The sequence below is a fragment of the Scomber japonicus genome, chromosome 24 (genome assembly GCF_027409825.1).
Source record: "Scomber japonicus isolate fScoJap1 chromosome 24, fScoJap1.pri, whole genome shotgun sequence".
In the NCBI taxonomy this organism is placed as follows: domain Eukaryota; kingdom Metazoa; phylum Chordata; class Actinopteri; order Scombriformes; family Scombridae; genus Scomber; species Scomber japonicus.
Window position 1 is genome coordinate 8,650,574 of NC_070601.1, and position 18,185 is coordinate 8,668,758.

The 18,185-nt window shown below is 38.8% G+C and overlaps 1 protein-coding gene across 1 annotated transcript in view; it reads left to right on the forward strand.

The window, feature by feature from the left end:
* fam184aa (family with sequence similarity 184 member Aa) overlaps positions 1-18,185 on the forward strand; it is a 44,917-nt gene that overhangs the window by 12,510 nt on the left and 14,222 nt on the right. The window contains exons 5-14 of the mRNA XM_053314449.1: positions 1,391-1,597; positions 2,143-2,316; positions 2,979-3,140; positions 3,631-3,766; positions 4,554-4,735; positions 4,827-5,012; positions 9,977-10,099; positions 10,203-10,364; positions 13,760-13,881; positions 14,198-14,348. Coding sequence (XP_053170424.1) covers positions 1,391-1,597; positions 2,143-2,316; positions 2,979-3,140; positions 3,631-3,766; positions 4,554-4,735; positions 4,827-5,012; positions 9,977-10,099; positions 10,203-10,364; positions 13,760-13,881; positions 14,198-14,348 — 1,605 coding nt within the window. The remainder of the gene's footprint in view (positions 1-1,390; positions 1,598-2,142; positions 2,317-2,978; positions 3,141-3,630; positions 3,767-4,553; positions 4,736-4,826; positions 5,013-9,976; positions 10,100-10,202; positions 10,365-13,759; positions 13,882-14,197; positions 14,349-18,185) is intronic.

Below are 18,185 nucleotides of genomic sequence, written 5' to 3' on the forward strand. Positions count from 1 at the left end.
ACAGAATATCACTGCAGCTCCACAAACACCACTTTTTTCAGTTAAATAAATAAACATGAATAACTTTGACATAAATGCTAACTGGCAGTAGCTAGTGTTAATGGTTAGACATGCAGTCACCTTATGTAATGTTATAGCACAAGCTGTCAGTTTTACACAGTAGCAGCTGGTGAATGGTAAGTGGAGTACTGTTTTCATGTGGCACACAGCGGGAACATACGGATCATAGTCCCATAATAGCCAGCCGCTGCACATGTAGGTGAGTTGTATTGACAGTTGTATGTACCAGTGGTGTTAACATTAAATATGCCAGTAGAACAACAGCTAAATTCAAAGTGGCATAACACTAAGAATCCAGGATTGCAGAGTTAAGTGATATCTGCCATTGAAACACAACAGCAGAATCATCAGTGTCATGCGGCATGTTGATAAGAATCTGTAAATGCTTGTGGTGAGTGAGAGGTATCTGCCACGAGAACAGGAAGTGGCAACCATCAGCGAGTTTGGACCTCTGTGCTGTTGGATTCCTCTGTTTGTATGACCCTCGCTTCCAGGATTACAGGTTCACATGTAAATGAAGTTGGCACACAATCACGTAAATTGATGGAGAAAGCGGTAGGTTGGATTTAAACATTGCTTGCGAGGCTGAGTGGAGGTGTTGCATTTTGAGTAGCTATAAAGTAAGCCAGTAATTGATTGCAGACATTATAGTAAGTCACAATTAAACCATATATAATGTAAAAACATGTAAGAAATACTGATTGAATCTAATCCAATAGAACTACATATATCATATTATGTCAGATCATGTCATATATCATCTCATGCCATCGTATGACACATTATCATACACGCCTGCTTTTGTGGAGTCTGATGGCAGAAGGCATAAATGAACACTTGAAGTGTATTTGGATGTGATGAGCTTGTGGCGGAACAAGCTCAGTTCATCATCAGCTCATCTATGTTTGGATTGGTCTTCAGTATGTTAGCGTTGGTCTTGTCCCTCTTGTCTTCCCTTTTTTCTGCCACTGCCTCCAGACTGTCCAGCTCCAGCTTGACCCAAAGAGACGGCCTTTTGCTCATCAGCTGGCTTCTGATGACACATCACATTACATGTTACATTTTTATATATTTTTTCAACCTCATGTGCGTCTGATCTTTTGATGTAACGCTGCTGCATTTTAACAAGTGGAGGAGTTGAGAAGCTACGAGCATTTGTTTTGGCACTGAGAGAAATCCCAAATAAGTATACTGACAATATAGAATCAAATATATTGCATTTTTCTGAATAGACGCTGTGGGCATTCAGCTTGGCACTGGTTGAGACTGGGTTGGCAATTACACATAAAATGATTCAAACAGAATAGAATATTTCCCGTGGTTTCAATAGGTGGAGGAGATGCGTCGGGATTTTGAGGAGAAGCTGCGGGCGTTCACCCACACACAGGCCCAGTTTGAGGCGGATAAGCGGCGAGCGCTGGAAGATCTGAGGACCACCCACCGCCAGGAGGTGGAGGAACTCCTCACGAACCAGCAGAACCAGAGCGCCACCTCCACCGAAGACCAGGAGAAACTGGCCGAGCTGCATAGACAAGAGGTGGGCTAAGAGTGGGAGATAAAGGAACATAGATGTGTCTTCTGGAAGGCATAAATATTTGGATTGAAGCATTTTATCTTTGGATTTTGTGGAGAGTTTAAGCAGCAAGTTACTTGACTGGGTAATTGCTGTACTAGAGGCTTATTAAGTGTTTATTTAAGGTTGTGTTGTTGGTGTAGTCGGCTTATGAGTATAATATAAACCTGCAGTGGTTATAATCTGGTTGTTGACCTTTGTTGCATGTCATCCCTTTCTTTTATTCCCATTTTTCCTTTCGTATCAACTTTCCAATTTAAAAGATTAACCAAAGACTACTCTTAAAAAAAAAGTAATTTGTTTATTGGAACCATATACAGTGTTAAGAATAAATGTTACAATTTGAGAAAGTTAGTTTATAGTTAATATTCATCTGCAGTCCAGATGGCAGTTTAATTCCAAAATATTCTGAGTGTATTCTGGCAGCCTTTGGGCAATATGACTAACATTCAAATCTGGGAGACAAAACCAAAACACTTACTCTTTTTTTTATCCTTCTATAATTGTAGGTGGAGGCACTGATGGAGAGGGTGGAGGAGCTAACGAAGGATAAAGTCCGTCTGGTGGAAGAGTACGAGGCGAAGCTGGGGAAAGCTCAGGAGTATTATGAGAGAGAGCTGGAGGCCATGAGGAGAACGCACCAGCTCACCACTGAGAACCTGCTGGCCTGGAAAAGGACTGAGGTGAATTCACTACATAGACACACATAACACATAACAGCTGTCTCTGTAAAATGAATACTGCACTTTTTTACAACCTTTCCTATATGATCTATACAAAACACTTCCCACTCAATTAAACGATATTTGTATTGCACCTTTCATACAGGATTGTGCTTTATAGATGACTGAGCAGCTGATAGTAGGCAGAATCAATGCAAAGAAATTGATAATGCACATGAGAAATTAAAAAAAAGTGTGATAGTTTCAAATTCTGGTTAATTTAGTTTTCTCCCACTGTTAACAGTACACGTCTTAATGGATAAAATCTAGATAAAAAAGCAGCTTAAACTCATCTGTGGATATTTTTCTGTGTAAAATAGTAAAAAGATTACTGAAGTCGCTTAGAGGTCATCTAATAAACATGATAGTCAACATCTGTCTACTTTCACATTTAGCAGCAAAAGTAGTAATTAGCATTCATTTAGAGTTGTGCACCTAATTAATATAAGTCCAATAGCTGCTAAATGTTTCACCATGATTACCAGCTAGTTGCTTATGTAGTCTCTCTGCCGTTTAGTGCTGGACAGATAACACAGAGCAGGTGTATCAGAGGTGTTTTGATGCCTGGTCCCCGGGATGTGTTCACGTCTCAGACTGAATGATCTACCTCTCCTCGTGTTAAGGTTGAACTTCGTAAAGAGTTCCAGGCTCAGGAAGCGGCTCTCCAGCGCTCGCTGTCCAAGCTGAGGAGTGAGCTTCAGAAAGCTCAGGAGGAGGCCCGGGAGAACCGAGACAAGACCAACAGACTGCAGACGTCACTGGCCAACGCAGAGGGAACCATCAAGGTGTGTGTGAAGATGATTTACTCTTTTAAAAATGTGAATAAAATGAAATGAGATTCACCAAATGTGTGCAACACAGATTTGTTCATAACCACATCATGAAAACATTGCTAAAGAACGATAGCTTTTTCTGCTCACACTGCACCGGCCCCTTTTCTCTCATATTTGCTGAACAGTTCTCACACAAAAAAACACAAATGCTATGAGAGTCTTCTTTTAGTTACATTTGTGTAGGAAAGTGGGTTGAATTGGATGCAAAAACTGTTGCTGAAGACAAAAGTAAATGCCTCAGGGCAAAAAAGATTTTCAAGAATCTCAAAGGGCTGGGAAATCTAATGTGGTGTGCACTGATGGTCCTGTAGGCAAATCTGTGGAGCAGGAATTGCTTGGTTTATGGGACTCGAGGCTGTAGTGGGAAAGATATGACTTGGGTTTTAAAATATTGAATGCTGCATTGCTGTGGTGTAATTATATGTTTCTGTGTGTGCTGCAGAATCTGCACAAGCAGCTGGAAGAAGCCATCCAGGACGGAGAGATCTGGGTGATGCAGCTGAAAGACACTGAGTATGAACTGGAGGGCAGCAGAGAAAGAGTTCAACAGCAGGCAACTGAAATCCTCCATAAAGCCAGTGAGATGTGCTTCTACATACAGTATATCATGCACAGTTGTTTTAAAGGAAAACACCACTGTATGTCAACCTGGGTCATTTTAATCATTGGTTATTATAACATTACAGTCACCACATCATTTTCCATCATTTCTTTGTAAGTGTGTAAGTCCAACAGTGCTATCCTATAGCTATGCAGGTATGGCATTTGCTTTCTCTGGTGAAATGTGTCAGAAGTAACAAAACAGGAAATGATGTCATATTGCAAATTTGGTGAAGCGTGCCCCAGACAAACACATCTCTATAAAACTCTTTCAACTTGGAGCTTTTATGCCACAAATAATCAAATCTGACCTCCCCAAAACATCCCTGAGACTGACTTGTTTGAAAAGAAATTGAATTCAGTTTGAAAGCTCTGGTTTAAACCTTTAATAATTCATGCAAAAGATGAACATTTGACATGGAAACTCTTTTTTTGACTTTGTTCTCTTTTTGGAACATCTGCTCTCTTTCTGCACATCAAAGATAAACATTATTGTACCTGTTCACTACCAGCTTTAAGAGCAGCGGGATGTTCTCAGGATAATGAGAAAGCTCAGAAAGCTGCAGTCTAGGTTGATGAAACTGTTGCCTCAGCAGAAACACAACAGTAATGTCAAATTCTCTACACAGCCATGTCAGATTTAAAGGCTTACCTGTGAAGTTCAGTGAGTTGATCGCCGCTGAAGTTTTGTTGATGGACTGCTTAATGCGCATGTGTGTGAGTCTTGAGAATAGTTATAGTAGATGAGTTTTGATTGGTTTCCAGGTCAGATTGGCTCCCTCCAAGCCACCCAGATGTCCCACGAGGCGACCATCAGGAACCTGGACCTGGAGCAGAACCGGCTGAAGGAGAAGATCAGCAGGCTTGAAGAGGAGAGGGAGGGGCTTCTCAACCAGAGCCAGACCTCCAACGAGCAGCACAGACAACAAGTGCTCAAACTAGAACAGGTGATTTTTAATCCTTTCATTGATCCTAGTCCAATCTTGACAGGAAACACAAGCCGTGAATCATAAAGCTAACCGCTAATCTTGTCCTCAGTCTCTGCGTGAGGAGCACCAGGGGTATGAGAAGGAGCTGTCCAGGTTGAGGGCACACTATGAGGAAGAGACGCATCGCTTCAAGGAGGCGCAGGTCAGAGCGCTGGAAGAAATGGAGGACAAGCATCGGTCCATGAGAGAGGAGGCTCAACAGGAGAAAGAGGAGGAGAAGAAAATCCTTATGAAGGTGAGTGCACTGTTGGCATTGAGTGTGTAGCTGTGTGTGTTCAGATTCATGTGGAGAAGAACGGAAACATCCAAGTTTTTCCTCTCCTATAAAATGGATTTATTCTTTGATGTAGAAATGAGTCACAAAATCATATTAGACCAAGGTTCTTTTTCTAGTTTTTTGCAGTTTTCATCTGTGGACAATGATTTTTCAAGCTATTGTTCCCAAGGTGCACTTTCTTTTATAATAAAGAAATGAATAGTTTATAAAAAGCATTTGTCATATAAATAATTCCTTACAAACACCACCAGTTATATTTGTATTACCATCTATTAGTATATCCAGTTTCAAAGATTTGCATATTTATGTGATGTATAATGATAATTTACTCAGTGCTATTCATGGTTTATCCATTATTCACCATTTAATTGACTGCAAACACAAAAACAAGTATAAATGCTGCAATACTTTCAGACACTTGACATTATAAGCTATGAATGGTTATGGAAATGAGAGCTTATCGTCCATTATTACACTGAAAAAACACAATTTCAACACCCTTTCAATATTGACGCCACCTACGGTATAGATACTAATAAAGAAACTCTTTTTAAATACATAGATTACCATCAAAGCAGGACACATTTATGTAATGAATCATGTCATGTAACCAAAAATGTATTTATCTGTTTTATTTTATCTGCGGTTTGAAATGGTGTACATACATAAGGTCCACAGATTGGTTTGATAACATAATGTATTAGTTTCTCTATGTTACCATATGGCTGAATCTTACATTTACATACTGCTGTCAGTGCATCAAACCAGCTGTCAGAAAACTGGAGCTCAGCTAGAGTTGCTCTCTTGTGGTTTGACTGATTTAATATATTTTGACATAATTGACATGCACCGAGGAGTTATTTCTCTTGACTATTTATTGTTTGTTTACCCTAAAAAATACATATTATCTCTACTAGCTTTATTTATGATTCCTTCAGTTCTAAAACATGCAAATGGTCACAACAGTCTCCATATAAAAACAGTAATTACAACATGCACAGCTGCCACTCTGGAGTGTTGCTCTCAAGCTTTTCTGCGCAAGCAATTAATTATTTTCTTCAGAGCAAATGGCTTCAGTCGTTTAAGAAATATGTATCTCTAAAAAGTGAGCCGCCCACTCCACAAACTGCACACGTTTGATAATTAGGTCAACATTAAGACTAAGATGTGAAAACAACATCACTGTCTCGCTGTATTTCCCTCCGCGTCCCTCATTCTGACATTTTGCTTCTTTCTTTTTTTCTTTCATCCTCCAGTTTTTTCCTTTTTTCACTCTTCATCCTCTCTGAGTTCAAAGGGGCCTCATGAAGAGAATACAAATGTCCATATTGCCGCAGGAGCAGCACAACGGATCAAATTACACAGGTTGAATTAATTTAACCCGATTCATTTACAGACCTCAACAACATGACATTAAGAACAACAGCAGCTAGGACCACTTTTATTACCATTACCAGCCTCTATTTATTCTGACATCTCTCTGTAATTAAAGAAGCAAAAGAAGCAGTATATGACACAAAGGAGAGCTTCTTCAACCAATGTTAAAAATATGATTTTAAATTTTTTATTGCTCTCTTCCACACAGTCGGATATATTAATATATTTTTTCATTAACATCATATTAATCATGTAATAACACATTTATTTCACCCACACAAATGAGGGAATCATCATGCCCTGCACAGATAGCCGCAAGCTATTACTTTTGATAGTATTAGTGGTACATCTAATTGAATATATGAAATAAATTTCCTTGTGTGGGTTCTGAAGAGCTATACGAGCATACTGACCCTTTTTTTTCATCAGACATGCATCAGTTGCATTGTTCAATTCAGTTTAAATGTGTGAAAGCTGAGTTGCATGTCCCACCACAGGATTTTGTATATTGGTCATAAGTTTCGATACCTTTTCTCTTTAAAATGACAGCATAAAATAGGTGTCATCAAAACAAATTCACATCCAACAAAGCAAAACCGATTCTGAGAAATGTGATTTTACAGCAATCATCTCTTTTGTAACTTAAGAATATGAGATTAGTCGTAAATGTGTCATCACTTATGAGATATGACGTCTCATTACAGTCTCCACTCGTGAGCACACACATTAAGAAGCGCTGAATGGCTCTCAGTGCTGTCACTCTCAACCAATGTGAGTCCGTGTAGCTCTGATGATGTAGGATGACGTCATCAAAGCTGTCAATCAATCAGTTAGACTTCCTATCAGTATGGATGACCTCATGTTTGCAGCTTATGGTTCATTTGTTAAAAGTCACAACTAAAAGACAGCAAGTTTTTTTTTTTTCCTGATTCAACTTAATCTCACATGGTGATGGATGGCTCTAAAGAGAGGTAGCCAGCACCTGATTGGTCAGTAGTTTTATGTCCTCTTAGGATGGCAGGCAAGGGGGAGCGCTTGTTTTTCTCCTATGTGCAGCCCTTACAGTACATTTACCCCATTTATTCACGCTCATGTGGCTCCACCTGCATCCGGTGAACTTAGGGGAAGAAAATCATTCATACTGAAGCTTGTTGACATCCAGTTAAAGCAAATTAGCTTACAGGCACGAAGACATCATGATATATAACTACCATAGAGTCACTCACAGCACCTTGTCTCAAAAAAAACTTTAAAATTACAGCTTTAAAAAAAAAAAAAAAAAAAGAGAGACATATTTTATGCTTCCGAAATAATTACACACTTCTGAGTTTTAAACTATTGTGAACTCCGTGTTCTCTCTCTGCCTCTTCCCATATCTCTGCTCTTTCATAACGTATCCCCCCCACCACCCACCCCCCCCATGAGCTCATACTTCCAATGCTGTTTGAAGCTGACTGCTAATTGGTTGATTTTCATTGACATTAAATCCTGCCTCCGAGCAGGGTGAGAGCGTTGCGTGAGTATGTGGGCGTGTGTTTATAGATTCCCTGAAAGAAAGGGAGCGATGGAGAGAGAAATGATGAAAAAGAGGAAAAATATTATGTAAGCCGGAGCTGCGCTGCGCCTCGTCGTCTTTAGATTAATGTCTGTTTTTATTTGGAGTGAAATTAAAAGGGAATCCGGGAAGACAGAGTGGCTGAAACAAAGAGGAAGAGGGTGGAGATGTAGAAAGGAGACACAAGTGGTCATTTTTTACAACAGCAGAATCAATCTTCATCTTTCCTTTAACTTTCAACTTTTATCTGCCAGCAAGATATTAATGAGTCTCCAAACTGAGGCAATAAAATCTCTAATCTGCCTACAGCTGGGTGCTCTGCTGTGGATGTAGAATCCTGTTCACTGTCTTTAGCTGTGGAAGAGCTATTTTCAGTTCATTGGCATACAGATCTGCAGGTCTTGATGTGGGTAATAGGATGCTAACATCAGTGTCAACAGTATAGATTTTCTTATTGAATGCAGCAGCAGGCAAACACCACCTGTCATACACACTAAACTGAATTTTAAAACATCTTTCATCCCACAGGGGAAACAAAAGTACAACCAGGAATGTGTAAGGACTCATAGGATGTAAACTCCAACTCAAACTGTGTTTTAATCATCAATGTTATGCCCTATTTTAAGCATTTTTTCTAACATTTTCCAGTGTTTTAATTAATGAATAAACTGAACAGTGGAAACCTGGAAGCAGCATGATAAAGGTGAAGCTAAGTGGGTTATAAGAAAGAAGATGTGGATTACTGGCTGGCTCCCATGTGGATTAGATAAAGATGGGCGGTTGCTTTATAGTTTGTTCACATCGTATGGGATGTTAGCAGGAGATTGGAGAGATTCCCATGGTGACAACGGCTCAGGATGGCGATTAAGGAATGTAATTTACTCACTGAGCCAATATTTATCTAGTAGGAGTAGGCAATATAGATTTAATCTATTATTGCACTGCAGAGATAATTTTTATGGCCATATCAATCACGACAGTTTTTGTCTCATTCGGTTCATTCAAAGTGTGATTTTCTGTTATTTTCATACTGTTATGATGTCATATGTTAAACATGGTCAAAGCCTTAAAGAGACAGCAGCTGAAATGGCCTGTTTCAGACAGAGGCTGAACTGAGGGGCTGCATAAAGAGCCATTATAAGTATATATCTACTGTAAATCATGCAAAGATATGTCCCCAGATATAAATATAGACCCTGGAAATGTGCATATATCCATACATCATGCTACAATGATCACATAAATCTAAACACATTCACAGTATAGACATATTTCTGTAGAAATGATCATATTTTCCAAGCCTGCCCGCATTGATCTAAGGTTGCATGACAATCAGAGTTGGTGAAATATTGTGCAGATTTTCCGCATTTGCTGGGAAATCAAAGTAAAATGAATTTAACAAGCACTAATATGGTAGTGCTTTGTATCCAGTAGTATTATAATAAATCACTGTTTTAATAGAAACAGAGCACAAAACATATCTGGTATAAATATCAGTAGTAGGAATGGATAACAGACGGAATAAGACAGAATAGAGGAAAAAGAGGGAATTTTATAGTGTAGTATAGTTCATAGTGGCCCAAAGAGGATTGGGTGCTGTGGTTTGAAGGATTATAGGAACGGGTTGGTTTGACGAGATGGCCTTTTAAGTTTATATGACAACTCACGTGTCCGTCCTTCATTCAGTAGCCTGGGCTCTCACTCTCAACAACTGCCACAACATCATATTAAAGCACAAATGGGATTTACAGTGGCTTTTTACTGTAGCTCTCCTCTTTTTGTAGAGATTATACTTGTAGGGTATTTTAGTAGGAATGCTGCAGAAACAGAGGTAAATATAGACTATATTTCAACCAGAGGTGCACTCATAATTTGTGATAATGATTGTATTTAAATAAAAAGCTCTTTGAAGACATCTCTTGTTTTATGGATAGCCCCAACACTAATGAATTTTCCTCCTCCTCTTCTTCTTCTTCTTTCTTGTCTCCAGAAAATGAGTCAGGAGTTTGAGATCAAGCGTCTGTCGTTAGAGGAGCAGAGAGATCGACTTCAGCAGCAACTAGACAACTTGAAAGAGGAGCTCTCGGCCAAAGTCAACATGGCCAATCAAGAGGTGCAAAAAAAAAAAAAAAAAAATCAATCTCAAAAGGGTTACAAAAGTGACCGCTCTCATCTCCCATGATGACATGATGATAACCCTGTGGTGATCTTTCCAGGTGTCCCACCTCCAGGAGCTGGTGAGGGAGGGGGAGCAGAATATGGGTTCGGCTCAGACACAGATCAACTGTCTGAAGGACACTCAGGAGAAGCTCAAGATTGAACTAGACGCAACTAGAGCCCGGGTTCGAGAGACAAGCAACCTGCTGACGGACCTACAGGTGAGAATGAGTCAGGACTGATAAACTAAACAAGTGTTGTGAGAGTGTTTCCTCAGATGTCGGGATCTAGAGAGGTCAGCGGTTGCTCGTTTGCTTATTTTTGTGCAGTATATGACTTTAGTATTTGCTTATAGTGCATATTGAGGTGAGATTCCTCCTATAAGCCTGTAAGGGTTTGCTGAACTTCTCTTTTCCTGTTGTGTATTCTGCTGCAAATAAATAAATAACTAACTAAATACATCTGCAAACAAGTGAAGGCACGCAGTAATGAGGAATACTTTGAGCTTTAATATAATTCCTCTAATATGTATCTTTTTTCAGTTTCCTGCCAGCGTGATAAGCAAACCGCAACGTTCGGTGTTTATCTTGTTACGAGCCTGTTTCATGTTTGTTGTCTAGCCTTTAACAGAGCGCGAGAAACTAATAACCTGCTGACTCACACAGACACTAAGAACAATTGTACAGGAAAAAGAACAAGAGGAATTGGAACTGTGTTGACATTTTCATATATTAAGAGTCTTTTGTTGAGTCTCACAGGCTGGCTTTTCATTCAGGTTGTCTCCAGCACTCCTTATGCCACAAACTGTTTCCCACACGCTGTAGTTTGATCCTCATAGAGTAATATTGAATTAAATACGAGTACGTTTTCACCCACTGCATCTGACTGTATCGCACATTTTATCAATCCAAGTGCTGGAAGAGTAAGATCCAAATCTGATTGTATCTGTCTTGGGTTTTTTTTTGGGGTTTTTTTTGGCTACAGTACATGCAAATAAGGGTAAGCTCAACCCCAGCCCTGATGATGGCGGTAATGCAGCTGTATCTGCTAGCAAAACCTAAAAACGCACCAACAGTAAATGACTCACATGCATGAATAATGAGCAAGACTAGTGTTTCTCTCTTCTTCACATGGCTCTCATTAATGCTCAATCACCACTCCAACTGGTCAAAGATTAGATAAATGCTAAAGCTAAGGTAAGGTAACTTTATTTATACCTGAAGGTAGATTTGGTTAAGAGTAAAAAGAGCTTGTTGCGCCGACTGTGGGATAAGAGATTTTTTTTTTTTCATTTTAGTTTAATTTGATTATCAGGGGACAGAGCAGACCACTATTAACATAGTCACACTTGGGAGGAGTGAAGATTAATTATGTGTTTTGGACATTTGGCCTGAATGCATCTCATACCACCTCAGGATGTAGTTTGTGCAATCTTAATTCAATCTGTCTCTAATGCTTCTTAGATGTTAATGGAGAATATGTATAATCTAAGAGTGTTTTAATGAGGATGGACTTTAGAGCTCTTGCCAGAAACATATCTTTCAAGAAACTGGGTAGCTGATGCGACCAGTCATTTGTTTTGTCTTCTTCTGTCAGATTGTCACCTTGCGAATCAATGTAACAATATAAGTTTCTCAGCTATTCAGTCTGTCATGTACAGTACAGTGGTGTGATGTCAGTTGGTTAAGTTTGATGATGGTTTTGCAGAAAATAGAAGCTTAACTCAAGCTACGTTTTGGGGATGACAGAAGAGAAAGAAGAAGTGAGAAAGATTGGGGGTGGAGGGGGTGGCGGGTGAGAGAGGGGAAAGACATTTTTTGAAAGGAGGGAATCAGGAAATGAGAGTCAATTGAGAAATGAGTGCAGGACTGGAGGCCAGCTGTGAGATAATGATGATGAGGCTATTATGAGTTGAGTGGCCCTGTGCTTGAAAAGAACCCTGCTGGTAGGAGGAAAGAGGGGAGAGAGAGAGAAAGTGTGTGTGTGGGTGATAGTGAATATGGTGTGTAAGAGAGATTGTAATTACCAATACTATTATTAATAAGAGAAGGCTTTTAGTAAGGAGCTTCCTAACACATCACATAAGAGCAATGTGTACAAAGATGAAGCTGAGAGAAAAATATGAATGAGTGAAAGATGAAAAACTGTGAATAATAAGAGACAGAAAGCGGAGCGGTAAAAGCGACAGGACAGAGAGACTGAATAACGAGTGACAATAAGATGAAATTGCAGAGTGGTGCGCTTGGCTTTCCCACCAGAGCCCGGCTGCTATATAAAGAAGAGGATTTGGACTGTAAAAAAGGCTAACACAGGATTGTATCTTGTATTCACACTGAGCTTATTGCAGGGTAGACACTAGCGCTAAGCCAGCCGAGCCGTGCTTCACAGTGAATTTAGCCCAGCTTTTGTCTAACATGATATGAACCCTTGAGTAGCTCGTCACTTTCATAGAAGTACAGTAAAAAAGAACCCAAAATGTTTCAAAAAGGGTCAGTTTATAGTAATGTGTCTCTGAAATAGCGTAATAGGACACTGATGGTTAGATTTATATGCCACATTCATTTACAGTGTACTATACTTACTATTAGGCAATGGTGGAGTTTGGATTTAGCCACTTGAATAATTCTCCTGTTAGATACAGTAAACAGTACACAGAGTTTTTCTTTTTTTTTTTTTTTTAATTTGCTCATCTGAAGAAAAAACAAACCCCAGAGCCTCTTCAGCAGCTGTAAAAGGCTGACCTTATGAGGTTAGTTTCTACCTACTGTATGAGCAAGCGTGTTAGAAATGATCAGTAGCCGTGGCATTATAAATAGATGCGTAGGTGGGCGTTATGACTCATCCAGCCGTCGGCTATTGTACAGTAATGCTGAATCTGGTAAGAGATACTTTAAGGACATTTAATTGCTTTAAATAGCTTCGCATTGTTGTTGTTGTTGTTTTTTTCCTACTGTCCAAGAAAACAACAATTCAGCAGCTCTTACATAACATAACCCAAACTGTTTCTGACCCTGAATTATAACATATTTTCAAGTACATATTAAATTGGGGGTCCTTTATTCTAACAAAGAAAATAATTAAATAATGTCATGATTTCAAACCATTACGTTACAGTATCTGATCACAATTTGACATTTCACTATCATCTTCTTGATAATATTATGATATATTTATGCATCTTTGTGTGAGATCAGTGGACTCTGATAGACCATGAAGTATGTAAAACTGATAATATGGAGACATTAAAGTACTGAGCATAAAAACCAATATGTGATATGTTGAGATAATTTCAGATTAGAGTCAAATCTTGTCATAACAACTGTAAAAAACTATCTTGAGCAACAGAAAGAAGTCAAATTCTTGAGGATATGTGAAATGAAAGTGTAAAAAGTGCATTTTAGTCGGGTCCTGGTAGTTTACTGTTCAAGATGTGTGCCACGTTACTGTTGTTACTATAATAAATATATAAAATGCCTCATAAAATATAAAGAAAAGCCTGTCACTGTATGGGCCTGAGTGGTATTATGTGTGCTAACAGCTCAGTAAAACAGGATTTTGTCTAATATGCACAATTCTCAGACATAACAAGTACAAAACACCTTTTTTGTGTTTGTAGGAGGAGATCGAGACCCAGAAACAGCAGCATGAGGCCAGAGTGATGTCCATCAGAACAGAAGAGAAACAGAAGATGGACAAGATGGCGGACGACTTGGACCAGAAATGGAGAGACGCACTGCGGTAAGAAAAAACAAAAGAAAAAAAAACTCATTTTCTGCCTTCATTTGTCTCTCTTCTAGCCTGTCAGTCTCATTCTCTATGCATTTGTTTTATCACTGTCATCTCGCCTCCTCTCCTCCACAATCACACTTGTAATTGGCAGAAGAAGAAGTTAACTTGTTTTGCCAAAGAATTCATGGATATTAATGAGAACCAATAGTAAACAAAAACAATCCCAAGCATAGAGGCATACAATATTTATAGACATCCTTTTGCAGGACAAATGAAATATAATACTTTTTTTTTTTTTTTTTCCAAAATCTGTTTCTCTCTGTAGTGAAGAAGTGCGCTTGTTAAAGGAGGAGCTGACAGAGGAGTATGAAGCAGACAAACAGGCAGCGCTGACTCAGCTCTCCCAGCAGAAAGAACTGGAGTTGATGGCTGCGAGGGAAGGCTGGCAGAGGAAGGTGGAGGACCTGCTGGAACAGGTAGAGACACATACAGTAAGGGGCAGCTATACTGGTTTTAAGTCTTAAAGGTACCAAATGTCTGTTTAATAAAGTCTAAGTCAAGCCTGAGATTTCTCCCATAGATGAAACATAACAGCAATATGTCATTTCAAAACATATCTGCCTCTGAGTTACTGTTAATTATCAGCGTATACTCTATCTCAACTACGCAAATGATAACTTTATCACCAAATAATCAACTTCATGTTTTCAAGTAAAATCTTAATTTTCTTCAATTACAAATTCAGCAGATCTTGACAAGAAAAACATCAAGCCGTGCCGCCACAAGCTATTTTATCTCGTCTTTTGTTGAACTGATTGAAACCGCACTGTAAATTAATATGGAAATGTGTTTCAGAAACGAATTATATTATGAGTCAGCTCAAGGCAATGAGGTCAGAAATATTCAAGTCATTTTCTGTCTGTTTTGTGACACATGAAACCAACACAGAGTTCAAATAAGTTCTACTCTTTTACAGTCAATCATCACTAATACATGGGGCATTAGTGAAGGTAGTGTTATGAAGACAAAGACATAGCTTGGTTCAAACCCTCTAATTGCTATCCTCATGTTGACCAAGAAAGGATTAAGAATGGGGACATCAGTTTGTGCCAGAACCAGAAAAAACAGCAAAGAGAAACACAGTGTAATTATCAGATGAATCAATACACTGTGGCCTTACAGTCACAACAGAAAAGAGAATTAGTTGAGGTTAGGTGCTGAATTCAGACAGAGACACTGATCTATGCAGATGTCTGGTGATTGTTCAAGAGCTTCATAAAGTTACATGTAGTCTGTTTGATGTGTCATACTTTCAGTCACAGTGTGAAATATGGATCACATGCATGTCATTCTGCAACCAGCACACCTCGCTGCACACGCTCAATTATTCACCTCAGACACATGTGGCACTGGCAGATGCACAATCCACTGTATGCAGATACAATTTAAGCATTTCACTGATCAACAGTGGTGATTATTTAGTGTTAACCTCAGAATTGTTGTCTTTCATTGAGGTAACACTGGAGTTTGAACCAGAAAATGTTCAATGTAAATCAAGGATAACAAGGATGAGTGTACTGTAGCTGAAAGCAGCAGTTTTTATCTATTCCCTAGCTTCAGTAAATACTATAGGGTCACCCCCTGCCTCCACAACTTTACCTGCTTTACAATTCACATAATTCCCACAACAGTAAATCAGCCAAGGAAGAGCAAAGGATTGTACTTCTCTTGCTGTGCTATTTTAGTCTGATTTCACCGTTCTTCACCAACAGCAATGCAGAACACCTTCTGTTTTTAATTAGTTTTTCCCAAAGCCATTTCCCTCAGCCATGTGATCCTCATATACATATGTATGCTTTGCATGCACATACATAAGAACCTTATATTCACACACACAGTAGAAAGAGTTATTTCATTCCTTTGTTCAGAAACACACTTTCTCTTATACAAGGGAACAACAATTAATAGAGAATTTTCCTAATGAGAATAAAAATGGAAATGAGCAAAGCTGATCAGGTCAGAGTTTAAGCTCTGCAAGACAGAGAGAGATACAGAGAGAGAGAGAGAAAGAGAGAGAGAACCATTTGACGCCAGGCTGAAAGCTCAGACGCTTGTCTACTTATACTGATGTAGCCGTCCGTGCTGAGCATACTGCCTCTGGGTATTTCAGAGCTCAGCTGAGTCACATCTGAAATGTCAAAGAGGCTCGTCCTGATTTTGCCAAGACGCCGGTGGTCTCAGATAAACATTTTCTGACAAGCTGAAGCCAGCAACCACCGATGCCAGCTTGGCAAATTTTCAAACGAGTCCCCCCCTCCTCTCCTCCTCCAGACCTGATCTGTGATAAAAGTAACTCACGACACTGCTTTTACGCACAAAGGTAAAGGAGCAGTCTGAATTTTTCAGATATTTTCCCTACACAAGATGCACATTATTAGTTTCAACTTAATTAACCAAACCCTCCATTTTTTATGCCTCTACAGCTTTCAGACCATACTAATATTTCCTTCTAAGAAATCTAAGTTTCCTATGTTGAATGTGTCTTGAGGAAAAGCTTCTATAGGTGTTACCGTTGCCATGGACTACTGCCCTGCATGCTGTGATAGGCTAAACAGCTCAAGAAAACCCATATCCATGTTCTAAGACAATACCATTTTTGAAGCACGTAACAGAAACCTAGACTTATAACAATAATTGTGAAATAGTGAGCGTTATCTAAATCTGCCACATTAGGTTCGGTAACAGTGTAAATATGAGTCTTCGTACAAAATGTTACGTTTTACACTGATCAGGCGAAGTGGCTGAAAATAAACATCAAACAATGTCACAGACCAAATACCTAAGGAGCTTACAGTGTTTGTGAGTGTGTGTGTGTGTGTATGTGTGTGTGTGTGTGTGTGTGTGTGTGTGTTGTCACATCAAAGGGTTTTGGTGAATTGTGCTTTTTCTTTAATATCAGTAGCATAAAGACACAGCCCTCTATGAACACTCAATATATAATGTACATGTATGTTCCAGATCACTTGAAGGATAAATATGCCAAAGCTTTATTATTGGTATATTTATGCATACATACTGTACTATGGTATGCAGTCATTTCAATATATGGATGGCCCCATGTTGACACCCATGGGTTAGTTTGTTATAAGATACGATACCACTATGCTTAGAAAGTTCTGTTTTTCTTGTTAAATCAGAATTAATTAATTAAATTTAGGAAAACACAACCACATTATATCCAACTCCATTCAAACTCTGGGGACAGTAAATACTTTAAGAATATATCAAGATGTTAAAAATATTATATAAAGCGTATAGAGTATGAAAGAGAGACATTTTCTCACCTAGATATGTTATGCAAATATATAATTTAAGTGTGTGTGTGTGTATATATATATACATATATATTGCATATTTAACAAAAAGTGCCTATAATAACATCTAATAATACCTAAAAGAGGCAGTGTGCAAGATATGAGTTGAAAAGATTAGTTGATTAAAATGAATTGATCAATAATTAAGGTATTTTGGAAGAACACGAGCAGCTCTTATCATAGCTGCACCTCATGCAGACACATACCCAACCTTAACTGGGGTACATTCAAACCTACAGTATAAATATTTATGTGCATACAGTATGTTCAAACATAGAAGCACATATACATAATAGATGACTTTACTGAGTGGACAGCAGCCATTCTTCTAGTGCAGCTTTAGTTTAGCTGAAAATGCATATCACACTTCTTTCATCAATCCTTTCATCATTACAGTAACAGAGTCATGTCATACTCAGTTTCTCTTTTAAACAGAAGCACAGTTTTCATGGAGTGAGTGTGTGATAGGTGCAGCAGAGGAAAGTGCAAGTTGAAAACAATGAGAAGAACTCCTGCACACCATCTGGCTCACTGCTGAAATATTTATTAGATTACAACATTTGGGTCTGTCTGAACTTCAACAGGTATGTACAGTATGGGCAGCATCACTTCCATAGATACAGATGTAGAAGCTACCTCAATCATCCTATCAGAGGACTACAGAGACTAGTCTGTCTGATGAATGCACAGGAGTTCTTCTTATTGTCCTTAATGAATTGTTTCTTTACTGCTGCTAACACTTTCTGTGCAGATCTTCCTCATTAAAAGCCTTGCAGCAGCTTAAATGACATAAAACCTCTCTTTAGAGCTAAGCCATAAATGTGAAACATATGCAGCAACTTTCACTGCCAGTAACACTGATCAAAATACAAAGTAGAAGCAATTTACAATAATTAGTGAGTGTAAACTATATATATGGTTTTTAAGATAAGTTTGGTA